The sequence below is a fragment of the Pleurodeles waltl genome, chromosome 8, assembly GCF_031143425.1.
Source record: "Pleurodeles waltl isolate 20211129_DDA chromosome 8, aPleWal1.hap1.20221129, whole genome shotgun sequence".
NCBI lineage: Eukaryota > Metazoa > Chordata > Amphibia > Caudata > Salamandridae > Pleurodeles > Pleurodeles waltl.
The window spans coordinates 90,769,312-90,797,247 of NC_090447.1; the positions used below are offsets into that span (position 1 = coordinate 90,769,312).

At 46.0% G+C, this 27,936-nt stretch overlaps 1 protein-coding gene across 1 annotated transcript in view; it reads left to right on the forward strand.

Moving 5' to 3' along the window:
• The window catches only part of NEU3 (neuraminidase 3), a 28,506-nt gene extending 21,952 nt beyond the window's left edge, over positions 1–6,554 (forward strand). Inside the window, exon 3 of the mRNA XM_069203815.1 lies at positions 1,264–6,554. Within this exon, the coding sequence (XP_069059916.1) occupies positions 1,264–2,274 (1,011 nt within the window). The 3' untranslated portion in view covers positions 2,275–6,554. The remainder of the gene's footprint in view (positions 1–1,263) is intronic.
• Positions 6,555–27,936: the final 21,382 nt, after the last annotated feature.

Here is a 27,936-nt window from a genome sequence, read left to right on the forward strand (position 1 = left end):
AGGTTTATATGTGAGGCTCTTGTGAACAGGAAGCCAGTGGAGAGTTTTGAGGAGCGGTTTGGGTAGTTCAGGGATTAAATTGGCCGCTGCATTTTGGATGACTTTGCAGTAGGATGTTTGCCAGAGTCTGTAGAAAGAGAGACTTGCAGTAATTGATTCTGGATGTGATCAAGGCTTATATGATTACTTTTCTGTCGGTGGCAGGGAGCAAGGGCAGAATCTTACAAAGTGTGTGTAGAATGCAAAAGCACGTGGCCACCACCTTACACATATGTGTGAAAAGCTAAGAGAGGTGTGAAAGATTATATCTAAGTTCCTCTAATTGGAGACTGGAAGAGGATGGCAACCAAGATCTGTTAGACATCAGTCCTGAGTCCAAATACATGCCTGTTTACTGAAGACAAGAATCTCAGTTTTGTCTCTGTATAAGTTGAGGCAGTTCTTCTGCCCAGTTCCGGCACCCCCTTTGCAAGAGTGAATAACGAAGGATCGGGGTATTGTATTGACCTCAAACAATGACATGAAGGAGAGGTAACGGGGCTTAAACATTTAAATTCCTGCATGGAAGATAAATGGAGCCACTCGTGAGATGTATCAGTTTGAGCCTGAGATCAAGACCACGTCACGATGTGAGATTAGAGTGGGTAGTCTCCGGTGTAAAATTACAAAATTATTATTCAAGATAGGGCTTCTCAGTGTATGAAGCAGGAGTTGAGAAGGTATGACGGACTGTGTAGTCCAAAGTCTGATGCAGTTCACAAGATTAAGTGTAGCCAGTAGTAGCAGTGGCTTTTCCGTGCTTGCCCTGTGGTACCCCTGGCACTGCAGTGCTACCTCTGGCCTCTGGGGTCCTGAAGGCAGTAGCACACACACCTTGCTCTTCTGTTGGCCCTCAGTAGCAAATAATACAAGGTTGTGGAGTTAAGTTTTGGGCAAACTTCAAGTGCTATGGTGTCATCAGGCATCTAAGGGTGCCTGATGTCAGGGTATGGACCTTATATTTTTGTCAGTTAAAGTCAGTGGCCTCACATTCATTTAAAAATGTCTGCTCTCTTGTGTGCAGCTGATCTTTGTTTCTTAGCACTTTTTCGGATTTATAAATTGTACCTGGTACATCAATTTATACTTTTTTGACATGATCTTTGCTGTGTGTTGTTCAGTATTTTAATACCTTCTCATGTTTAAAAGAAACAACTTTAATTAATTTATTAAAGTAGTTCAAACGTAAAGACATAAGTATATTTTTTTTCTTTCTTGTTCTAGTGGCAGTGTATGGTGCCTATAAAGACAGCGGTGTTGCCAGGATATCGGACCATGAACCCTTGCCCAGTGTACGACCGGGATAACCAGATGGTGTTCCTCTTTTTCAATTGTGTGCGTCTGCACTGCACAGAGAGTTACCAGATCCTCTCTGGAAAGAATGCAGCTAAATTGTGCTTTGTCACTAGCAAGGACTCTGGTGCTACATGGAGCCAGTTGACTGATCTGACCACAAACGTCATCGGACCAGATATTGTGGACTGGGCAACCTTTGCAGTGGGACCGGGACATGGGATCCAGTTACAGTGTGGGCGTCTGATCATCCCAGCCTATGCCTATTTCAAACATCGCAAATGCTTCTGCATACCCCTTCCTTTCTGTACAAAACCACATTCCCTGATCTTCTACAGCGATGACAGCGGGAGGACATGGCACAAGGGAGGAGTGATCCAGAAACTGTCAACTGGGGAATGCGAGGTGGCCGAGCTTGCTTGTACTGATGGTGCATGTATGTTATACTGCAGTGCGAGGACCACGCAGCGCTGCAGGGCCGAGGCGATCAGTCTGGACTCTGGAAGGGACTTTGGGACAGTCTGCCTGGCCAAGGCTCTCTGTGAGCCACCACATGGCTGCCAGGGCAGCATTGTAAGTTTTTTGCCTCCTGAGGAGTATCTGGAAATGGAAAATATCATTAAGGGAAGTGTGGCCTCCTGCACACAGAAGCCCTTAATTCAGAAAAACACCCTATCCTGGCTTATCTACTCCCACCCAACTAATAAGAAGAGGAGGATTGACCTGGGCATCTACCTAAACAAGTCCCCATTAACCCAAGGTGGCTGGAATCATCCCTTGATTATTAACAAGGGGCCGAGTGCATACTCAGACCTAGTAGCTTTTGATGGATCTCGTTCCTTTGGGTGCCTCTTTGAGTGTGGAGGCTATGATGCCTATGAAGAAATAGCATTCCAAATGTTTAGCATAGAAAATCTTATCCACAGCATGCCGCAATGTTGAACTTAGCTCTCTACCCCAGGTATTCCTTCCACTGAAATGTCTCCTATGAATTGTACCAGAGTGCCCATTTCTCTCAGCATTTTCCAAGGATCTGCTCCTTCCGATTAGAATTTAGCTTTCATTTTTGTCATTTACCCAACCTGTTTTGCTTACCATTTTAGGTCTCAACAGCTGGTAATATTGGCCATGTGAGGACATTTCTTTGGTGTTTCATTGTAGGTTCAAATTTTGACAACTTAAGAGGGATACCGTCATTGCTTGAGGATGGTTCAGTCTCACCCTCAGAAGGGAAGTTGGCTGAATGCTGTTGATAGGTACAAACTTTCATAAAGACATCTGTGCCTAGTGGATCAACATTTGAGCCATATAGTAGTCTTCCTTTTAAAAATAATATATTTTATTCATTTTATTGGGGTGTATTTATAATGCAAACCTAGCCCAGGTTAGTAGTAGAGTGCTGTACATAGCAACAGGGTAAGCAGCCAGCTTGCAAGGACACATAGACTTTCACCTTTGTTCACAATATGACTCTAGGAACAGGCGTTTATGGATAGAGAGGGAATCAGACACACAGCAGCACAGTAGGGCAAAGAAGGTGATTGAAAAGGTACAGTCTAATATGGTAGGAAGATTGTGAAAAGGTGGCTTTTGAGACCTTTGCTGAATTGCAACAATGCATAAGCAAGTCTGAAGTGCAAAGGGAAGTTGTCCAGAGTCTTTGACTAAGGCACAGAAAGTTTGTTGAAAAACATGTTTTTTGTGAAACTTTTGAATGCCTAGCTTTTCCAGAGGGATGCTTCTGGAAGTGTGAGTGTCACTGGACATCCTGAGCTTAGAAGGTAGGAAGAGGGGTTTACTCAAGTGGAGTGCTTTATAGATGAGTAACTTTGAAGTGGAGAGTGCGAGCCAATGCAGTTCTTTCACGGTAGGCGAGATATACTCAGAAGTCCTTTGACTAGCAATTTGTTGAGCGAGAGAAACAGAATTAATTGAAAATAAGAGTTGTGGGAGACCAGTAAGCAAAGTGCTGCCTTCTGTCAATGTTTTCTAAATCAAGTGCCTGTATGGTGGCTTGCAAGTTTGCAAGAGGCACAAAGGGTATGATTTGACCAGTACCTGGAAAAAAGAACAGTAAATGTACCTTTTGGCCTTCGGTGCGAATTCAGAGACAGTTCTTTTGATCTTCCCTACTTAAAGGGTATCATTAGCCTTCATTATCAGTTAGAAGAAGCAATTGTGTGTATCAGGGGACCATCCACGAAAAGGGAGCAGCTAATCCGCCAAAAAAGTTGCACTTCTTTAGGAAAATAGCTTTGTAATTCAGGAGAAGTCACACTGAAGAAGAGTGAGGCAGGAGACTGGAGGCGGTGTTAACAAAGGGGACGTCTACAAACACAGGGACAGAGGTAGCCCTTATGAATGATAGTTTGTAGACAATCCATTCTCCATTGTAGTAAGGATGAAATATAAGGCAACAAAGCAGTGGTCTTCAAACATTTTACTGCCGTGCCCCCCAAGTGAAAAAAACATTGCCCCCACCTCCACATTTTCACAATTATTCTATTAAATTGGCAATGTTTAAATAATGCAATCAAATACATCATGCCAAACATACTATTCTGGTCAGGTGTAAAGTATCCACAGTGTGATTGTTGGGGGTGGGGTTTTGAAGATTATTTGGAGTCCCTTTCCTTTTGACACATACTCCCAGCTTGGATATGAATGACAAAACATGTCAGTGATGGCCCATTACAGAGCAGGGTACTGCTGCTCATTTTTTCAGCTTAAAACAAAGCCCTACTATTAGCATAATGCTTCTTTTAGCCACAGCCCGGGCCACCCCACCTCCCGGATCACTTGAGCCCCCACAGGGGGCCCACCCCTCCCAGTTTGAAGATCCCTGCCACACAGAGACTTACACAAGAACAGTATTGTGGACCGATTTCAACCAGGGATGCAAGACTTGATGACATACAGAGCACTGTCTCAGGTTGTGCTGAGCAACACAAGACTTTTTTATAGTATTTTTATTTTACTTGTGTTTTTTCTGTAGAGATCAAGTCTACTTCATGGCACTTAGTGAAAAAAATTGGACCTTTTGGAGTACTAAAAATATATATACTGAGAGAAACAAGACAAGGACAACTGCTTTTTCATAAGGGTGTGTGAAGTGAAAGAAAGAAGTGAGAACCCAACATGGAAAAATATCTAAAAGTTCTTATCAGTACACACTGATGCAGTGAGGAGAATAGAACTGTGATGCTCAAGCTTCCACATACTACATTCTAGGTGGGATTTTCAAAATGGCCAAATTCAAATAATCTCAAATGACATTTTGTACTGTATTTTTGGATATTCTAAAGACAGGATTTTACTGTTCTGTGAGCCGTCAGCCTTGGTTCTGTGACAGACAAAAAGTGTGAGTGACTGAGTGCATGGAGATTAGGAGAAAAACCCATGACACCTAAATCTCCCAAGAAACATCCCTGCCCTCAGTCACTGTTTCATTGAGAAAGAAAACACCCTTCTTATATGGCAGCAACCAACAACTTTTGTGTTGGAAGTTGCAGAGTTATATTTGAAGCACATGTCTATCGGTCCTAGCGCAGTATCGAGACTGAATTTATATGTTACAGATTTGAACATTGGCTGTACTTATGTACAAATCATCAAGAGTTTATTAATTATGTTTAGTAACAATTGATGTTTGTAAGTGCTATAATGGATACTGAAAACAACATTTTGTCATTTTGGATTTATGGGGACCTTGGTTACCTAGTAGGTTAAGATGCATGGGGACCTTGGTTACCTAGTAGGTTAAGATGCATGAGGACCTTGGATACTTAGTAGGTTAAGATGCATGGGGACCTTGGATACCTAGTAGGTTAAGATGCATGGGGACCTTGATTACCTAGTAGGTTAAGATGCATGGGGACCTTGGTTACCTAGTAGGTTAAGATGCATGGGGTTCTTGGTTACCTAGTAGGTTAAGATTCATGGGGTTCTTGATTACCTAGTAGGTTAAGATGCATGGGGACCTTGGTTACCTAGTAGGTTAAGATTCATGGGGATCTTGATTACCTATTAGGTTAAGATGCATGGGGACCTAGGTTCCCTAGTAGGTTAAGATGCATGGGGACCTAGGTTCCCTAGTAGGTTAAGATGCATGGGGACCTTGGTTCCCTAGTAGGTTAAAATGCATGGGGACCTTGGTTCCCTAGTAGGTTAAGATTCATGAGGACCTTGGTTACATAGTAGGTTAAGATGCATGAGGACCTTGGTTACATAGTAGGTTAAGATGCATGGGGACCTTGGTTACCTAGTAGGTTAAGATGCATGGGGTTCTTGGTTACCTAGTAGGTTAAGATTCATGGGGTTCTTGATTACCTAGTAGGTTAAGATGCATGGGGACCTTGGTTACCTAGTAGGTTAAGATTCATGGGGATCTTGATTACCTATTAGGTTAAGATGCATGGGGACCTAGGTTCCCTAGTAGGTTAAGATGCATGGGGACCTAGGTTCCCTAGTAGGTTAAGATGCATGGGGACCTTGGTTCCCTAGTAGGTTAAAATGCATGGGGACCTTGGTTCCCTAGTAGGTTAAGATTCATGAGGACCTTGGTTACATAGTAGGTTAAGATGCATGAGGACCTTGGTTACATAGTAGGTTAAGATGCATGGGGACCTTGGTTACCTAGTAGGTTAAGATGCATGGGGTTCTTGGTTACCTAGTAGGTTAAGATTCATGGGGTTCTTGATTACCTAGTAGGTTAAGATGCATGGGGACCTTGGTTACCTAGTAGGTTAAGATTCATGGGGATCTTGATTACCTATTAGGTTAAGATGCATGGGGACCTAGGTTCCCTAGTAGGTTAAGATGCATGGGGACCTAGGTTCCCTAGTAGGTTAAGATGCATGGGGACCTTGGTTCCCTAGTAGGTTAAAATGCATGGGGACCTTGGTTCCCTAGTAGGTTAAGATTCATGAGGACCTTGGTTACATAGTAGGTTAAGATGCATGGGGACCTTGGTTACCTAGTAGGTTAAAATACATGGGAAAATACATTTTGAATGGCACCATGAATGTGGTCGTGCCCTGCAAATGAAGTGTAAAGCTTTGTAATACGCTGACACCCCTACATCAAAGAACAAACCATTTCTAATGTACGGCAACGATTTTAAACATATTTTTGGGTTGTCGTACAATTATCAAAAAATGTTGGTGAATTGATGGAATAATAACTTTGAAACCTCAAATAATAAACTAATAATACAAACCTTCTTTAAGTGTTTCTTAAATCCTTATTAAATAAAATAAAAATAATTAAATAAATTAAAGAGTATTGAATGATGGTGATGGTTTCAGCATCTGTGCAGCTCAGTATCTGCGTAAGGAGTTTGCCACCTTTCTAGCCTATCAATTTATCAGTCTATTGCAGAAGTGGGGTTGATACTGAATACAAGAGATTGCATGTTGTACATTTATTTATATAAGAAACAAAACTTAAGTAACAGGTATGAGTGCATTCCTGCACGAGTTCATCTACAGCAGTGATGCCTCTTAATTTTCAAAGAAACTATTGAAGCAGTAGCAGGCAAATTACACCGGTATTCATGCTCAGGCAGCAGTTCTGATAATATTAAAGTCATTTGAAAAAAACATGCTGTGGCTGCAGATTTTCCACATGAATATTGCTTCACTTGCCACATAACCCATGATCTGTTGCTCAGTTTCCAATTCTGACAAAGTGATTCTTGTCCAAACAAATACAAAGCTATTAAAACTAGGGCTTGTGAATGTAGTGCAACAGCTGACAGTTTCCAAAAGGTAACAGGTGACCTAACAGATGCTCATTGTTCTATTCAGGCATTTGAAGAGTTGACAATTTATAATTGTGGTGTTTAGCTGATAATTCAGGCTGGTTTAGAGAGGAATAATTGTTGCTCTTTCGCTGAAATCATCTTTTCAGCATGAGGCCACTTAATTAATCCTAAGGCAATTAATTCATGAACTATGTGGAGGCTAATGAGATATAATTAATTACATTATTATCAATATGTATTATTGTATCCTAGGCCTGAGCCTGCAGGATTGGTATATTTCACTGTTTCTGTAACCTGCTGATAAGCCTGCAGCACATGCATGTGTGCATGGGCACCTGTGTGCGCTGCAGGTGCGGTACATGTATGCATGCTGTCTGTGTGTCTGTTGGCCAGTTTGTTTTGTGTATGACTGTATGTGTTGCCTGTCTGTATGATCTCTGTGAAGGCACATCTGCTTTTAGTGTTGTCGGTCTGGGCATGCACTATAGGATAGTGAGATTTGTTGGGTTTGCCCATGCTTGTTTGCACTGAGGTTGGGGAAGCATTTTCCCACTTAATTCTTGTTGATGAGGTGTTCTGCAAGGAGCTGCTAACTAGGATTTGCTGTTGCAGACAAGAGCGTAGCGGTGAGCTGCCTCGAAGTCAGGCTAACCAGCGATGCATCTTTGGCAGATCCAGGAGCATGTAGGTTCCGATCTCCTCTCGGTTCTCCAAGCACTTTTTGCCAGAATTTTTATAAGTTTCAAGTTTTGGATTTGGGCTATCTGGGCACTTTTAGCGCACCACTTCTAAGGGTCCAGGTCTGGAGGGGCACCACTTGGAGGGCCAGGACTCACTCAGACAGGGCCCAGGTGTGGGTTCACAATGGTTGGAGTTTTGGCCTTGGAGTCACTCTCGAAGTCCTGGGTTCAAGGTGAAGTGCAGGGCTCATGCAGCAGGGCAGACCTCTGGGGTGCAAAGGAGACTTCAGGCAGCAGAGCAGCCCTTCTTCATGCAGGAAAGCAGTCTTGACGTACACAGCAGGCCATAACAGCAGGCAGTCCTCTGAGAGTCCTGCGGGTCCAGAAAGTGAACTGAAGAGTGGGACTGAGGGCCTCCTTTTTATACCTGTTGCCTTCTTGAAGTAGGAGACGTTGCTTGGAATTCCCTGCTTCTATGCCTGCCTTTCCTGGCTCCAGACTGGCTACAGGCACAAAAGACTATTGTTAAGTTATTTGTGTGAAGGCAGAGTATACCCTATTGACTTGCAAGTAGGGCTGTGCCCAGCTCCACCCCCCCCATCCTACCTGAAAAGGCCCATCCAGGTACATTTGATTACTCTATTGTGAGGCTGTCAGGGAGGAATGTACAAAGGTCATCTGCCACTCACAGCCAGTCATGTGACCTAGGAACAGGCTGCAGGCACCAAATAGGGCAGGAAGATGCCAATTTTCTAAAAGTGGCAATTTCAAAATTGTAACTTAAAATCCAACTTTACCATTGAAGCAGATTTTAAATGAGAATTCCTCAGACACCAAACATGAATTTACTACCTGCTCCCTATCAAAAGATAGTGGTAGCACGTATTAAATGTAATAAGGTAAGCCAACATTATTCTGTGGGAGAGATTGGCCTCACAGGAGTGAAAAACAAACATAGGAGTTTTTAACTACCAGGATACATTCCAGACCATTGTTTTTTTGCCCACTGTGCCATTCTACACAAAGACTCATCTTATGCACATCTGTCTTGGTCCTGCTCCAGTAGGCACAGTACAGCCTAAAATGCCAGGCCAGGTTCCATCCAGATGGGAACACAAGCAACCCCAGATGGATTTCGACCTACTTTGGTCTCATCCGTGAGGTATATCTTGAGTCCTATGGCACAGTGGCAACGGGACACGTCTGAGCATATGCATCGCACTTTGGGTGTCTACAGTAAAAACAACAAGGTGATGGAAGGAATGCCTGAATTAATCTCAGCAACTGGCAATCGCTCTGGGACACATTCCATACTATAATTTTTCACCCACTGTGTCATTCTAGATAGAGACAAGCCTGATGCAAATCAATCTTGGTCCTGCTCAAATAGGAAATGTCCAGCCCAAACTGCCAGGCCAGGTCTTTTCCAGGCGGGAATACAACCACAGACCGGTTTCATTAACATTTGATGTAAAAAGGAGAGAGAAACAAACACCCATTTAGTGGCTGGATTGCACAAAGTGAAACCAGAAAACCTAAGATGAATCCTGCCTTCCCCTCTTGATTAAATTGTATGATCCTGTCAGGAAGAAATTGGATTATTATGTAGGGTGGGTGACTGCTTACCAAAAGGAATAATCACAACTCCTGTCAGGGTGAGCCCTCAAAGTCACTAAATTAACTGTTAGCTTTTGCACATCGCACACAGTCTTAACTTAAGACACCAAAGCAATAATAAAGTCAAAATTCCAAACAAAATAAATCCCATACTGAATTAGAAAAATAGAGTAATAATTACTAAACAAAATGACACCAAAACAACAGAAATCCAGTAAGGGGTACCGGAGAGACCAGTTTTTAAAGTTATAAGTAGAAATCGCTCCAAAAAGCACAAAGTGTCAATTGTAGTCTAAGATAGTGGTAGCCCTGGACCTAAGCATAATAAAGGCCAACAAAACAGAGTCAGATACAACAAGTGGATTGGTCCCGGTGAAAAGCCTGAAAGTGAAAAAGTTTGAAAATGTTTTTAAGTCCCACTTCAGATGGGGACTTTGTCACTTTTTTGAAGACAAGCGTTTTCTTCTAGGTACCAACATAGAATGGGCTTGGTCTTTTTTCAGAGTTGCTGGGAACCTTGAGCACAGCTAACCTGAAATTCAGTCCGTTGCTCTGGAACTGCTGCTCAGATGCTTTTCACTGCAGGTCTCCTTGAAGCCAAGCTATGCAGGTCTGGAGCAAAGGTTTTCAAATGTTTCTTAAACCTTATTCTGGTGCCCCAACAGCCACAATTGTACGCTTCTAAGGCCCTCATGACCTGTCAGGTAGGGGACAACAACAAAGTCAAGTGCAAGTCCATTTGCCACTGGTCAACTGGGCAATTTAAGGAAAAGGAAAGGCCTCTTGTAGCTTGTTAAGTCCCTGTAGCCACACAGGAGGCATGCTAACTGACACTTGTAGTCAATTTCCTTCTCATGGGTACCAAGGAGAGCAGGTCCAGTCCTTCAGGGCTCCTCCCAGGTCACATACAGCAGGGGCACTACTCCTGTGTTCTTCTGCAGGTCTAGAAAGTGTTCTGAGGATGGTACCTTGGGGTGTCACGTTTTTGCTTGGCACAAGCTAGTGGATAGGGTTGACTCCAGGGCACTCCCTAACCAATGGGGTAAAGGGGCAACCCTAACCAGTTTTTCAGTAATGCATGTTTTACTTTCTGCAAATATGGCATGCGCCAGGGAATTTTCAAGATGGTGAAGGTTTTTGGCCACATTAAACCTGGGCTCTGAGGGCAGGGGTATGTGTGGGAGTGTCATAGGGAAATCACCAGTGTCCTATCGCACCTAACACTAAACTCCAGTTGGTAGCAGGCCCTGGGCCCCCTAGAAAACCAGTAGAGAGAAGTCTATTGGAACAAAGCAGGCCTGAAATGCACAATAATTGTTATCTTGTCCTCTTGTCCTGTTTGATTCTTTTCAGAGTGCAAAAGTTTTACATGTGCTTCAGACAGACCTGTCGGACCGAATATTAGACTGGGGTGCCAAGCGAATGCCCACAGCCCTCACCCTGAGTATTCTTCTGAACTCAGAGGAGTAATCCCTGCAGTGGCAGCTAGTGAGGTTTGAGAGTGGTGGGGCGGGGCTTGGCCGGGATGTAGGGGAGTGGATGGACGTTGGGGGTTGCATTAGGGGGGCACAGCATTTTTTGAGAGGCCAGTCGCCATTTCCAGTGAAAATCATTTTTTAAAACCAATGACATTTTCCAGCACAGTCAAGGCTTACTTTTTCCACAGAAAAATATATTGGTTAGATTTTACATATCCACACTCAGTGTCATGCACAAAGGCAACTTGCATGAACTAAAAACACAGAGAAACATACAGTGAACAAGTATATTCATGCAACACTTAAAATGCTATTCCTACCTGCAGTTCATTTCTGTTTCTTTTTTTTAAACCTTTGGTCAAAGCTGAATACTTAGTAGGTGAAAGGAATCTTCATAATATATAATTGGCTACAAATAGAAATTATTTCCATTAAAAATAATTTAATTTTATAGAAAGTCACCCAAAGTTTGAGCAGGGCAGGTTTACAGTTGAAAAACAAAAAGTAAACATTACTCCAAAGTCAGTCATTTAGAATACTTAATATATGTTTACATTTAAACAAACAAGTATGGTTAAATGCTTTCAAAATTCATTTTTTTCAGAATGAGATGACCAACACCTTTCTGCAGGGAATGTGTAATAGTTCAAAAAAGTAATTTCTTTTGCTTTATTTTTAAATCATTTTTATACATCTCTGCTGAGGCCTTATATTAACCAGGACTTTAGAAAACAGACATAAATGAATAATGAAATTGAATATGTCTTGACATGAAGAAGAAATAACAGTGTCTTAAGGTTGTATGGGTTTACATATTTATATTATCAGACACCCATCAAGCCATCACAAAATCTTACTAGTAGATAATTCTACATGTGCCTACATATAAATAAATGCACTTAATCAACATGACGTGTTGCCAACTGTTTATAAAATGTTAAACTTTCTTAGTTTGGTGTTGAGCAATCAAGTTTGAGGTAACACATCATGCCTAGGTCTAAAGATAAATAATGGACTCAAATAATACAATCTCCTCTCCAGTGTGTAAAGATTTTAAGCCATGTCCAATCAGTAATAAAGTCCATCATTGTGCAGTTAAAAAGATTATAAACCAATTCTCTCAATATCAGCTCATAGATATGGTAACAAACCTCAAAACTATCGGGGTCATTCCAACCCTGGTGGTCGGTGATAAAGCGGCGGCCAACCCGCCAACAGGCAGGCGGTCAAAAAAATGGAATTCTGACCCTGGCGGGAACCGCCAACACAGGCCGCCACTTTAACACTCCGACCGCCACGGCGGGACAGACAAACAGCGCGGCGGTCACCGCCAACAGGCAGGCGTCAGACAATGTACCGCCCACCCTATCACAACTCACCAATCCGCCACCTTTTCCGGGGCGGGAGCCCCGCCGATAAAAACACGGCGGAAACAGACTACGAACGGGAAAACGCTCACCTCTACACACTCCACGAGGAAGGAGGACAGCATGGAACCCAAATTAAACATCCTACCAGCTATTGTCTACCTGCTCATCTACCAGGAGTACGAACGCCGGCGCAGACGACAACGGTGAGTACTGCACCTACGACACAGGGGAGGGGGGAGGAGGAAAGCTTACGGGCACACACATACGCCATACACCCACCCCCCCACCCCAAATACCTACACCCCAATGCAGAGCAACAAGTCAGAGTGACACCCCCCAAACCCACCGGAATAATGCAAAGACACAATTAAAATGATCTTTAAAATATATGTATAATATAGCTCCATTGAAGTTATGGGAAATATGCAATATGAAAGATACAAAATAAGGAATGAACATAGTTAAAAATATATACATAGGCAATAAGTCCTGCCCATTCTGTCAAAGTTCCATAGTCCGTGGGCCAATGTGCACAAACACATGGGCAAAGCCCACACAGGAGACCAGATACCATTGGAGAGAACACTGCTGGGGCATCAGATGATAAAACTACAGGCACCTCAGGGGGAAGGGAAGGGGGGGGCACCTCAGCCACATGAGTCCACGACGCCAGATCCACGAGGGGCCTCCATGCCCACTGTCCCATCCTGGGGAGTGCAAAGCCACAGTCTCACAAGTCTCTACAGTGGGTGGCTTGCCCACTGTGCCATCCTGGGGAGTGCAAAGCCACAGTCTCTCAAGTCTCTACAGTGGGTGGCTTGCCCACTGTTCCATCCTGGGAGGTGGCAAGCCACAGTCCATCAGATGGATTACCGACTCCACTGTTAATGGAGGAGGCATGGTGCCCAGAGTGCTTCGTGAAGCCCTGCTCGACACAGAACCGGCACTGTCAATGGGCCAGCGGTGCTTGAGACGGCGTTGCCCAGCGGAGCGGTGCTTGACAGGAAGGGCCCAGCGGAGCGGTGCTTGACAGGAAAGGCCCAACGGAGCGGTGCTTGAGATGAAGGGCCCAGCGGAGCGGTGCTTGAGATGAAGGGCCCAGCGGAGCGGTGCATGAGAGGAAGGGCCCAGCGGAGCGGTGCTTGACAGGAAGGGCCCAGCGGAGCGGTGCTTGAGATGAAGGGCCCAGCGGAGCGGTGCTTGACAGGAAGGGCCCAGCGGAGCGGTGCTTGACAGGAAGGGCCCAGCGGAGCGGTGCTTGAGAGGAAGGGCCCAGCGGAGCAGTGCTTGACAGGAAGGGCCAAGCGGAGCGGTGCTTGACAGGAAGGGCCCAGCGGAGCGGTGCTTGAGACAGCGGTGGCCAGCGGAGCGGTGCTTGACAGGAAGGGCCCAGCGGAGCGGTGCTTGAGACGGCGGTGGCCAGCGGAGCGGTGCTTGACAGGAAGGGCCCAGCGGAGCGGTGCTTGACAGGAAGGGCACAGCGGAGCGGTTCTTGTCACGGCGGGCCCCTGTTCAGCGGTGCTTCTCACGGCGGGCCCCTGTTCAGCGGTGCTTCTCACGGCGGGGCCCTGTTCAGCGGTGCTTCTCACGGCGGGGCCCTGTTCAGCGGTGCTTCTCACGGCGGGGCCCTGTTCAGCGGTGCTTCTCACGGCGGGCCCCTGTTCAGCGGTGCTTCTCACGGCGGGCCCCTGTTCAGCGGTTCTTGTCACGGCGGGCCCCTGTTCAGCGGTGCTTCTCACGGCGGGGCCCTGTTCAGCGGTGCTTGTCCTGTGTTTCTAGGGAGCCAGACCTGGCCAAGACTTCCCGCTCAGTCGCCATCCGACCTTGCGGTCGCGGGGCCCTCCTGTGATGGAGTCCTGGGCCCGTGGGTGTTGTCCGTCACAACCGGAATGGGGCTGGTGGGGCCCTCCTGGGCAGCTCGCCTGCTGCCTGACTTCTCCGCCCTGCTGCCATTGCCCTCCTTCGCTGAAGCTCTGTGGCCCTTGCCTCCCTGTGATGATGTGGCAGGTGACGGGGCAAGGCTACTGTCCTTGGTGGCAGCCGTCTCAGGCTTGTCGCGCCGGCTCTTAGTTTTTTTTGTCCTCTTCCCAGGGGGTGGGCTGGCTGTCCCCTTGCTGCTGGCCGATGTTCCTGCCCTAGGAGCTGGTGGACTCCAATAGCCCTGCACTATGGTCCTAGTAGATGCAGGGCTGGTGGTGGCTGAGGTGCTTTTTTGACTCTTACCAGATGGAGGGGGTGGGTCAGTGGTTGGAACGAGGTCAAGGTTGGAAAGGAAAAGCACTTTGGAAGGACAGGGACGGGTAGGTGTAGTGGGTATGGGAGTGGAGGAAGAGGATGTGGTTGTAGGAGAGTCAAGTGTGCTGTCTTTGGGTGCAGGTGCTTGTGACGGAGGCTGTCGTGAGGTGGATGGCTGTTGGGTGGGTGGCTGCCTGCGTTTGTGTGGTTTGGAAGAGGGGGTGACAGACACACTGGGAGAGGACACAGGGGACGTGTAAATGGCGTTGGGGGTGGTGACTGCACGTGTGCGGACTGTAATGGAGGGTGTGCTGGTGATGGAAGTACTGGCTGATGGTGGTGTGCATGCAGGTGTGAGTGGAGACGTCACAGGGAGGGAGGAGGGAGATGAGGAGGTGGGGGACACAGAGGTGGTAGTGACTGTTGACATGTCTGCATCTGGATGTTGCTTGGGTGAATGCTTGTGGGATCTGTGGTGCTTATGTCTGGATGAGCTTCCCTTGGGTGTAGAGGTGTGTGCAGGCTGGTCTGATGGTGTGGATGGGATAGGCAGAGGAACAGGAGACTGGGTGGAGGGAGTTGGAGGAGGGAGGCTGGAGACAGGGACAATGGCTGCCGTCAGTGCTGAGGCCAGAGCGTTGAACGATCGCTGATGGGCAGCCTGACCCGAATGAATGCCCTCCAGGTATGCATTGCTCCGATGCACCTCCCTTTCTACACCCTGGATGGCATTCAAAAGGGTAGACTGCCCAACAATGATGGTCCTGAGGAGGTCAATGACCTCCTCACTGAGGGCAGCAGGGGTAACTGGGGCAGGGCCTGAGGTGCCTGGGGCGAAGGAGATGCCCGCCTTCCTGGGCGAGCGGGCACGGAGCGAAGGCTGAGGGGCTGCTGGGAGGGCGGGGCTGGTGCGCTGGGTGGCGGCTGTACCTGTTGTGGCGGTGGGCACGGATGTTGCCGCCACCGCAAGGGAGCTCCCTTCCGAGGACGTGTCGGTGTCGCTGACGTCTCCACGGGTCCCCGTTGTGGAGCTCTACTCGCCCTCCGTCTCACTGGTGTACTCGGAGTCTGTTGCATGGCCCTCCGGGGCCATGTGAGATGCAGCTCCCTCGTGCGCCGATGCCACTTCTCCTCCGCCTGATGATGCTAATGCACACATGAACAGGAAGACAAAGGAAATGGGGGGGGGGGAGAAATGAAGACAGGTTGAGTGCATGCATTGGCAACACCGTTGTCGGAGAGGACAGACACAGAAGCCCCCTGCACTAGGCCGCGCAATCGGGGTACACTACTCAGTTATTGTGACTAGGCCTACAGGTCTATGGACGACAAATGCACACATGGGTGAGGCCGGACCATGGATAGCTGTACTTGGCACCCTACAGAGGTGGCGGGCGGGGGCACAGGGCCATGCCTAACGGAGGGGCCTAGCCTACAGAATGCGCCCTGGCCTAGAGATAGCCACAGCCCTCCTCCTCCCCCACCCAGACACCTTCACTGCGTGCAAAGATAGCAGATTGTGCTGATACTCACCCCCTTGTGTCTGCTGTGATGTCCTCACATGCCCATCCAAATCGGGGTAGGCCACCGCCAGGATCCGGGACATCAGGGGGGTCAATTGGCGGCTGGCACCCCTCCTACGTTGGGAGGCCATCCCCAGCAGAGACTCGGCGGTCTTTCTGGTCCCGCGGCGGATGTCCTCCCACCTCTTTCGGCAGTGGGTGCCCCGTCTGTTGTGGACCCCCAGGGCCCGGACGTCCTTGGCGATGGCACGCCAAATGTGGATCTTCTGATGGGCGCTGATCTATGTTACATGATCTATGTTACATGTACAGGGTGGTAAAGGAAATCTCATCACTTTTCTGCCACTCAATGTGAGTGGCCCCCCCCTCCCCAACCTTGCCATGTGGCACATGCTCTCATCTTTCGTGCGTTGCACTCCTCATTCGCTCCCCTCCCCACCATCTTACATACACCCCACTCAACACAGGCATAGCCCATTCAACGTGCACCCTGTGTACTAACCTGTTGGTCTGGAGGACCGTAGAGTAGCGCATACTGGGGGAGGACCCCATCAACAAGTTTCTCCAATTCTTCAGAGGTGAAGGCAGGGGCCCTTTCCCCAGTCGCAGCAGCCATTGTATCTCCCAGACCGAGGTCACAGCAGCACTTGCAGTATCGGTCCTCTCTTGTGGATGATCAGGTCTCGAGTGATTAATCAGATAGAAAATGGCGGTCACGCCCGCGGCGGTGTGTACCGCCGCGGTGCGTACCGCGCCCGCAGGCGCCCATCCTCATTGGCTACTGAAACCCATAGGCTGCAATATTAACCAATGCGGCTTAGCACCGCGGTCTTCGACTGCCTATCGCCACGGTGTGCCACGCCAGCGCATTGACCTCACATCCCACTGTCACACTTCACAGGTCAGGCAGCCGCCATTTCAAGGGCCCACATGGCATAATTTCTACTGCGTCACACAGGCCTAGGCCTTGCATTGCCACTCATACAAGCCTTTCAATGCATAGCGATTCGTGTAATGTGCAAGCTGTGTGAACGAACCTGTGGGTTGCTTGACTCTGTGCTCCATGTTGTCCTTCCTAGGCACCGTCCGCTGGGACTTGCGAGGAGAAGGATGAATCCTCCCGTGTACCGACCGCTGGTGGACCTGTCGACAATGGAAGAACGACATATCATACTTACATACAGGCTTGACAGAGCAACTATACATGAACTATGTGCCCAGCTGGAGCCAGACCTGATGTCCCCCATACGCCAACCCACAGGGATTCCCCCTCTGGTGCAGGTTCTGTCAGTACTCCATTTTTTGGCAAGTGGGTCTTTTCAGACAACAGTGGCCATATCATCTGGGATGTCTCAGCCTATGTTTTCTAAGGTTTTGTCCAGAGTGTTGTCTGCCCTGATGAAATACATGCGGAGCTACATTATTTTCCCTGAGGTGGGCGATTTGGCTACAGTGAAGGGTGATTTCTATGCCCTTGGACATATCCCCAACATCATTGGTGCCATTGATGGGACCCATGTGGCTTTGGTTCCCCCCAAAGAAAGTGAGCAGGTGTACAGAAACAGAAAAAGTTATCATTCGATGAATGTCCAGGTGGTCTGTTTGGCTGACCAGTACATCTCCCATGTACATGCCAAGTTCCCTGGGTCAGTGCATGACGCGTATGTCATGCGAAATAGCAGCATCCCTTATGTGATGGAACAGCTACAGAGACACCGTGTGTGGCTAATTGGTGACTCTGGTTACCCCAACCTGTCGTGGCTACTGACCCCAGTGAGGAATCCCCGGACCAGGGCAGAGGAACGCTACAATGAGGCCCATGGGCGAACTAGGAGGATCATAGAAAGGACCTTCGGGGTCCTGAAGGCCAGGTTTAGGTGCCTGCATATGACAGGGGGATCCCTAATGTACTCACCAAAGAAGGTGTGCCGTATCATCGTGGCCTGCTGTATGCTTCACAATCTTGCTTTGCGACGCCAGGTGCCTTTTCTGCAGGAGGATGGTCCAGATGGTGGTGTTGTAGCAGCTGTGGAGCCTGTGGAGAGTGAAGAGGAGGAAGACGACGGGGACGACACGGACAACAGGGATACAGTCATACAACAATATTTTCAGTAGCACACAGGTAAGAATCACCCACGCCATTTTACATTTACTTAAGGCCTCATGCGTCTCTACTGTCTATGTTTCCCCCCAGTTCCTGTTAACTGATTTGTGACTTTCCCTTCCCTTTTCAGAGCTGTATGACCCACTGCGTGACTTCTGCTTTGTTTGCCCATGGACTAAAGCTTATTGAAATTGGTATGTTGTCATCACAAAGTAACTGGACATTATTGCACCGTTATGTGTAATACATTTGTTAAGAATACAAGCAGACGCCTGTTATTTTAAGTGCAATAAGTGATTTATTTTAAGTGCTACATATAGGTACATGATTGTAAAACGGTGATGGGTGGGGGTGGAGTAATGTCCATGGCAGAGTCCAGTTCTCAGTCTCACAGGTGCATTGTCCATATGCCTGTGGAAGGATGGAGCAGGGGCAGTTAAAGGTTGGACAGGGTAACAATGTGGGACAGTGGGATGACATCAGGGGGTATCTTATGCTGGCGGGGGTCTTGCAATCCTACTCTGTCTTCTTGTGAGATCTCAGGTTCCGCTTGCGGGGTAGTTCTTCTTCTGCAGGAGGTGGGGTTCTGGTGGCCTGTCGTTGTGTGGGGGCCTCCTGTCCACTAGCGCCGGCGGAGGTGGTAGGCTGTTCCTGGCCTGGGCTAGTGACAGGGGCCCTTTGGGGTGCCACATGGTCCCGCAATGTGGTGACTATCTGGTTAAGGGCCACGACGATGGTCCCCATTGCGGAACCGATGTTCCTCAGTTCCTCTCTGAACCCCATGTACCGTTCCTCCTGCAGTGCCTGGATCTCCTGGAACCTGGCCAGTACCGTCGCCATCGTCTCCTGGGAGTGGTGGTAAGCTCCCATGATGGAGGAGAGGGCCTCTTGGAGAGTCGGTTCCCTGGGCCTGTCCCCCCCCTGTCGCACAGCAGCCCTCCCAGTTCCCCTGTGTTCCTGGGCCTCTGTCCCCTGGACGGTGTGCCCACTACCACTGCCCCCAGGTCCCTGTTGTTGTTGGGGTGGTGGGTCAACCTGGGGGCCCTGTAGTGGTGGACACACCGCTGATTGACGTGTCCTGGAGACAGAGGCATGGGCCCGCTGGGTGGGAGCTGTGCTGGTGTTCCCAGAGGGGGTTGGGTCTGGTGTAGCCTGTGGCTGTCTGTGGGGAACCGACTGTCCAGAGGTCCCCGATGGGCCGGGCTGGTCATCTGGGTCCAGGGAGACAGAGCTGCTGTCATCGCTGGGGGCCTCTTCTGGGGGTGGGATGGACATCTCTGTACCCTCCGTGGCGGTGTGGTGGCGTTCGGGTCCTGCAGGGGTATAAAGGTATGGTTATTGCTTCTGTGTGTGGCATTTCGTGTGATGGGTGGGTGTCCGTGTACCCAAGTGCAGGCATTCCCTTGTGGAGGCTTTTGTGAGGGTGGCTTGTGGGGGTGATGTTTGTGTGCAGTGGGCATGCTTTGGTGATGGGTGTCCATGCTTTGTGGTCGCATGCAGGGCTTGGTGTTGGGATGGGTGGGTTGTGATGGTGAGCCATTTGCAAGGAGTTGGTGTGATGGGGGTGGGGGTATGTGCTGGCATGCAGGTGGGGTGGGGGTGGGAAGCAGTAGTGAAGATTTGACTTACCAGCGTCCATTCCTCCGCCTACTCCTGCGAGGCACTCAGGATGCAGGATGTGCAAGACTTCCTCCTCCCATGCTGTAAATTCTGGGGGAGTAGGTGGGGGTCCGCCGCCAGTCTTCTGCACCGCAATGTTGTGCCTTGATACCATGGAACGCACCTTCCCCCGTAGGTCGTTCCAGCGCTTCCTTATGTCATCCCGATTGCATGGATGCTGTCCCACCGCGTTGACCCTGTCCACTATCCTTTGCCATAGCTCCATCTTCCTGGCAATTGTGGTGTGCTGCACCTGTGCCCCGAAGAGCTGGGGCTCTACACGGACTATTTCCTCCACCATGACCCTGAGTTCTGCGTCAGTGAACCTGGGGTGTCTTTGGGGTGCCATGGGGTGGTGTGGATGAGGTGTGAGGTGGCGTTTGTGGTGATGAGTGTGGTGCGTGTGGTGGTGTGTGGTGTTTGGTGCGTAGATTCTATGTGGGTGATGGTGTTGTGTGCCTCTGTGTTGTGGGATTGTCTATTCTGTGCTCTCTCTCTAGCCTTCGTCAATAATTTCGGGTCGTAGGGGTTTGTGGGTGATGTGGGTGTGTGTTTTATATTGTGTTGGGTGTGTGGGAGTGGTGTTAGTATGTGTATCAGGTGTGTGTGTTTCAAAATGACCAATGTGGCTGAGTTTTCTATGTGTGTGTGTATTTTGACCGCGGCGGTGTGTACCGCCAATGGAATACCGCGTTTGAAAGACCGCTGCGTGGATTCGTGTGTCGTGATACTGTGGGCGTATTTCTGTTGGCGTGACGGTGGAGGTTTGTTCATCGCCATTTTTTCGCTGACCTTTGGTGTGGCCGACTTTTGTGGATGTCGGGTTTTTGGCGTTTTGCAAGTTGCGGGTCAGAATGACCGTGGCGGTTTACCGCGGCCGCGGCGGTGTTATGGTGGTCTTCTGACCGGCGGTAAGCGCCTTTTACCACCGAGGTCAGAATGACCCCCTATGTCTGCTGGGAACAATGATTCACAACACTGTGCATTATCATGGCTTCAATTTCTACAGAAAGTTTTCATGCTGCTCTTTAGTGTGAGCAAAACTTTCAATAGTTCTTTTGTTGAATTCTAGAATCAGACTTATTAGCTCTTTTTTCCATAAGCAGCCTTGCCAATGCACATAGTCAAGCTTGGGTCATTATGTTTCTTAAAAAGGTTTTTATCTTCTTAAGTGTGGAAAAACTTCTTTCAGCTTCCAATGTTGTCAGGAGTGTTGTAATGACAAATCTCAATAACTTGATAGTTTCATAAAAAGCTTTCTGTGAGTTGTTATGACATAAAAATATATATAAAGCCATGGCCTCACCTGCAGCCTGGTGAAAGTTGTGTCTTCCATACAGAATTGCAAGTTCAGTGCGAAGTCTTGACTTGCACCATATATGGATATGCTTGCACCATTTCATTGAGTGCTGCGGTAAGAAAACATTTGCCCTGTCTTTGAAACAGCTCACTATGCAGTAATGTTGCAACTGGCATGCACCACAGTAATGTCACATACTTCTTTTGCCTCCTGTATCAAGGTACTTATCTACAGTTTGCATTTGTAAATTGAGAACCATGTTGTAATTTAGAGTCCAAATTCTCAATGGAGTCTCATACCTTTTTGATGCTTATCGCCTAAGTCTGGAGAGGTTTTATTTTTATAAATACAGTATCAATATCTCACTTTTACAACTGATTGTACAAAATATTGACATGGACATTGTGCTGTGGAATAAAAAAATAAAAAAATAAACTCAGTGTCTTCCAGAGTTCTGGTAAAACCCTTTGCTTCACATAGAGAAGTGGAATCAAATGTACGGTTTTCTCCAATAGATTACTTGCATTCTACAAGCTCACCTCTGTGTTCTCGAATTATATTGATAGCTCGAATGTTTAAGTTCCAGCAAGATGCAGACCCTTTTGGTAGTCTTCTGGTCACAGTCTGTCCAAGAACTTCCATCCGTTTTGGGTAACAGGTAAAAATATCAGAAATGCCACACAACTCTGAAGTAAATTCGGACTCTGGATATTTTAGATGTAGATTGTTCTATGAGTCGATTTATTTGGTGGGCACAGCAGTGTACAAAGTGTGCATTTGGGTACACATTTCTGAGTTTTTTTGGAACCTCACCAGAGGGACCATGCATGACAATGGCACCATCACAGTTCAGAGGTTCATTAAGAACAGCTGTTGCAATTGGGTCTGCAGACGTATCTATAAGATACAGAAACCAATAACATTTTCCACTACCTTAGCATTGGCATAAAAGTATCGGAAAACTAGTACTGACTGCATGTTGGCAGAGACATCAGTTGTATCATCAGCTTGGATAGCCAGATAATCAGTAGTGCTTCTTAATTGGTGCACACTAATTGCTCTTGTTACCCCCAGCATTCAGTCAAGCAACTAATTCTGGATTGTCTCAGAAGCGCCTTTAAACCCACTTGCACTTTTCAAGTGTGCTTCCACTGTGCTATCTATACAGGACGCAAAATCAACCAGCCCTCTGAAGACACCTGGATTTAGTGACTCTTCTTCTTCATTGTGGCCTTGCAATGCCAATTCAAAGGCTACATAAGTTCACACAGTCAATCAATTTCTTATCTACCTCCTCATTATATTTGATTACTCCTACGCATTAGATTTCATTTAATTTCAGTGCAATATCTGATTTTCCAAACAAAGATAACTTAGTACATTTGCCAAGTGGTATTCACTGGAATCATATTTTCTTGTTTTATCTGCCAGATGTTTTTGATCAGTAACTCTTGTTCTTGTCCAGCTAACTTCACCCAAAAGAGAAAGCAGGGCAAGTAGAACAAGGCATTGTTAGGAGTGCTAGCATTAAGGCACTCCATTTTATCAAACCATGTTCTTGTGAACCTGCATGTGTTACTAATACTCCGGTATTTGGCAGACTGTTCAATGTTTATTCTGGGTTTATCTGGTCCTAATTCTCTTACCCAAAGTTTATCTTTGTGTATCATTTTCAAAAATGGTTGTGTGAATTTTCATTTTGGCACACAATAAAATAAACAGGAGAAAGTAAGCAGAAACTGTATTTTTAATTTTCACTAAATAGAAAACACCATTGTATATTACTTAAAATACCACAGATATACTAACAAGAAATGTCAAGCACACACAAGTAGCAATACTTGGTTGTTATTTATCACTTGTGAAATGGCCTTGTAACTATACGTCAAGTTCCTTTTAGCTAGTGCCGTAGATAACCTTTCTGCTGATTTCCTTAATAGTGCCTGTTGATAGACTATCTTCTGAGTGACCCTCGATCCTGACTTAGATGGCGATATCCATCGGATGGCACGAAGGAGACGCGCGTGAATTGGGAGGAGGAAGCGCGTAGTGAACAGGAAATATATTGTTTTTTCTCTTTAAAAAAAAAAAAAAAAAAACAACCCCTACCGCCTATAGAAAACAACTCGAATGACGCGGCGGCCATCTTGGGAGTAGAGATACAAGAAAAAGGAAAAAACAACCCCTACCGCCTATAGAAAGATACCTGAATGACGCGGCGGCCATCTTGGGGGTAGGAATACATGCTGGAATAACGTGGCGGCCATCTTGAGGGTATAAAATCGATTTTGTTTTGAAATTGGACAAGTTAATGTGGGAATCATCACACAAGACTGAAACTGTTTTTCACCGATGTTAGATATTGCCTACATTTATGTATTAAGACTTAGTGGGCAGGACTTTTCCTAGAACAAAATATATCTAACAATAGTTGGTCAATACTGTAACATTGTGTGTTACCATGGCTACCAATACGCAAGGTATAGTGCCACCTCCCCCATTCCTTGCACAACCAGGTAATCCACCCATCCCTTGGGGTGAATGGATTGACATTTTTGAGAATTATTTGGTAGCACTTGATGGCCAGGATTTAAGACCGGAAAGGAAAAAAGCTATTCTTTTAAGTACTATGGGACAGGAAGGCCAACGTGTATTTAAGTACTTACCTCAACCATTAATAGAAGAAGGTCAACCGGAAATGGATGTATATAAGGAGGCGCGGAAAAGATTGGAAAAAAGATTTTTGAAAGAAATCAACATTGTCATGGCAAGACACACATTCTATACTCAACCACAAAGATATGAGGAGAGTATTGACGAATTTGTCACAAGGTTAAGAGAGTTATCCACCAAATGTCAATTTGGTGCAATGACTGAAGAATTAATACGAGATCAATTAATCGTTCAGTGTCATAGCAAAAAAATGCAGGAGAGGTTATGGGCAGCCAAGAATCCGTCATTGAAAGATGCTATCGATATAGCAAAAATTGTTGAACACTCTGAATATTGTATGAGGGAAATGGAAAAGAAGGAGAGGGTATCTAATGGCAGTTCTGAAACAAATACAACTTGTGCTATGACAGAAGGAAATGATGTTTTGACAAATACAAAAGGGGGGCGTATGCTCAAGGGTGGTAATAAGAATAACAATGTCAACAAGTATTACAGTAAGATGTGTACGAGATGTGGAAGTAAGTTTCACAATGCAGACTCAAAATCTTGTTTTGCCTTGGGTAAAGACTGTATGAAGTGTGGTAAAAAGGGGCATTTTGCACGTATGTGTAAAAATACTGGTAAATCTAGAGTGGGGGTTATTCATCAAGATCATATGGAGGAGGCCGAGGAAATAGATAGAGTTTTATCCATAGAGAACACGGGACAGGAAATAAGAAGTGTGCATAGACCTCCCAGACCGACTGCAAATTTTATGGTACGTGGGAGAAAGGTGCGACTGATGATTGATTCGGGTTCGCTATACACAATTGTGCCCAAGAGCTTATTAAGTAAAGAATGGCCCAATGTGCGACTTCTCCCAAAAGATATCAATCCTGGTGGGTATCAAGGTGAGAAAATAGATATAATTGGCTACATGTTAGCCAATATAAGTTTTGCAGGGAGACAAATTGAGGGTAAGGTTTATGTGGCTACTAATGGTCCACCAATACTTGGTTGGCATCACCAGTATGATTTACACATAAAATTGGATCCCAGGACAGACAATACGGTCATGTTGTTGCAAGATGATAACTTGGGTAATATATTGGAGGAATACAAAGAAGTTTTCACTGATAAGGTAGGAGAACTTAAAGGATATACACACAAGATCATGCTAAGAAAAGATGCTGTTCCGGTGCAGCACAAATTGAGGAGGGTTCCTATTAGGGCAAGGGATGAGGTAAAAAAGATGATTGGTGACATGGTACAAGAAGGTATTATAGAACGCATTGAAACATCATGTTGGATCTCCCCAGTGGTTATCACAAGTAAGCCTGATGGGTCTTTGAGATTCTGTGTTGATCTCAGGACACTTAACCAGAATATTGTGGTGGACAATTATCCATTGCCCAATATTAATGAGTTGGTTTTACTTCTGAGAGGGGGGAAATACTTTTCAAAGCTAGATCTTAGAAGTGCATATCACCAGGTTAAATTGCATGATGAATCCAAAGAGTTAACTGCATTTATCACTATGGAAGGGGTTTATCAGTTTAATAGGATGCCATTTGGATTGGCTTCAGCGGCAGGTGTATTTCAGAGAATAATGGGCGATATATTTGAAGGGGTTGATAATGTGCTGTATTTTCAGGATGACATCCTAATTTTTGGGGAAACCTTGGAAAAACATAACCAAGTATTGAAGTGGGCATTAGAGAGAGTTATGAGTGCAGGTCTAACCATAAAAAGAGAAAAATGTAAATTCTTAGTTGAGGAAATTGAGTATTTGGGTTATACCCTCTCTGAACAGGGAGTAAAACCAATGAGGAAACTTTTGGATGCCATTGAGAAGGTTCCAACCCCCCAGGATAAAGAACAGTTGAGGTCATTCATGGGACTCATTGAGTACTACTCCAAATTTATAAAGAATTTTGCTGACAAAACAGAGAGTATAAGAAAACTCTTACGCAAGGGGCAAAAGTTCCAATGGGAGGGTGATCAAGAAAGGGCTTTTCAAAATATAAAGAAAGAAATGTGTGCAGCAAACGTGTTGGTACCTTTCAATGTTGTTGCTAAAACTATTGTAACGGTGGATGCGAGTGCAATTGGACTAGGAGCTGTACTTTCGCAGAACTCTGACAAAGGTGAAGAAACTGTAGCTTTTGCATCACGGTCATTGACCAAGTCGGAAAGGAATTATTCGGTCATCGAAAAAGAGACATTGGCTGCATCGTGGGGCATTGAGTATTTCAGAACTTATGTTTGGGGACGTAAGATTACATTACGCACTGATCATAAACCATTGGTGAGAGTACTGTTACCTGGGGGTGCCAACAAAGTGTCTCCACGCCTGGCCAGATTAGCTGCAAGGTTACAGGAGTATCAGTTTACTATAGAATATATTCCGGGATGGCGTAACGTTCAGGCAGATTGCCTATCTCGCTTGCCATTGAATTGGCAGGAGGTAGATAAACAATGTGTGCAGGATTATGAGAACGAAGGTGCTGTGGCAAGTGTTGAAGACGTGCTGGAATGCACTCATGGTGTGGTATCGCCTGAGGAATGGTGTGAGGAAATGAGAAAAGATGAGGTTATAAAGGATGTAATGAATTTAATTGTTGGTGGAGAAAGAAGAGAGAGTACGTTGAACCCTCAAGTTCGACCCTATGCAAAAATTTTGGAGGAATTGTCTATAATAACTAGGAATATCGTGGTGAGAGGTGACAAGTTTGTTCCTCCGGTGGGCGTGAGGTATAAACTGTTTTGGTTGGCTCACGAAGGTCATTTAGGGCAGACTTTAACGAAGAAAAGGTTAAAGGAACATTTTTGGTGGCCAGGGATTGATAACGATGTTAGTAATTGGGTCGAAAGGTGTGTTGATTGTGTGGAGAGTGAGAAGAGATTGAAAGTGGGAAAACAAGGCTTATCGGGATTCATATCAGATCCTGGCATAATGTGGCATACACTGTGTATGGATTTTATTGGACCTTTGAATGGTGTTCCATGGGATCTAAAGTATGCGTTAGTAATGATTGATGTACATTCAAAATGGTTGACAGTGAAGTTTATGAAGGAGATCACTACCAGAGCAACTATTAACACAATGCAGGAGATTTTTCATGAAGAAGGTTATCCAACTAAACTCATTACGGATAATGGGACACAGTTAGTTTCCCATGAGATGGAGCAATTTCTTAAACACGCAGGGATACATCATTCATGTACTGCATTGTACAATCCTCAGGCTAATGGCATGGTTGAGAGGTGCAATAGGATGGTAAAAGGGGTTATCAACATGGCTATAAGGAATGGCAAAAATGTACGTACCATGGTTGATGATCTTGTGTGGGCATATCGCACCACTGTGCACAGTGTTACGGGTAGAATTCCTTTTGAGGTGATGAGAGGCAGGAAAGCATGTACAAGAGTTTACCCATCATGGTTGGTGTCAGTGTTAGAGGAAGGAGATTTGATCCAAAAGAGTGCAGGGACATCACAATCAGTTTCAGAAAAGGATATTAATAAAGGAGATTTGGTGAAAATTAGAGTGGTGAATACTGGAAATAGCTTTATGAAATTTAGAGGGCCCTACTTAGTTAAAGATGTACGTGAATTTCATGTTGTTTTAGAAAATGGTGAACGGTGGAATAAGAGGAGGGTAGCCTTGTATTGCAGAGGTAATGGAAATGGAAAGAGGAAGATATGCTCTCAGAGATGGGTTCCAGACGGGAATAGTGGTTATCTGTTTATGAGTGATGAAGAATTGTTGGATAAAGGAAGAGTGGATGTACAGGAGAGGGACAATGTGCGAAACGGGAATCAACATGAAACAGAGATGAGAACACTTATAGGTATGAATAAAGGGAATGTTCAAACTAAACGAATAGGGTCAAGACTTCGTAAACCTCCAGAATATTTACGAGATTACGTTGAGTGAAGTTTATTCTATATTATTCTACATATTGTGTATCTAGTAAAACTTTGTGTATAGTTTTAAGATATATGTGGTTGTGAAATTCCAAGTTATTGTAACCCCAATGAATGTTATTGCCGATGGTTTTAATGTGCAATTTGTATTTATTTTTTTGTTTTTTTTTGTTTTTATGGTCTATTATTGGTTTCAATATATTATTGTGTTATTCATTGTTTGTAAAGGGGGTGGATATGTTGTGTTGTAGAATTCTCGACAGGCACGCGCGTGTCGAGAATTCTACATTCC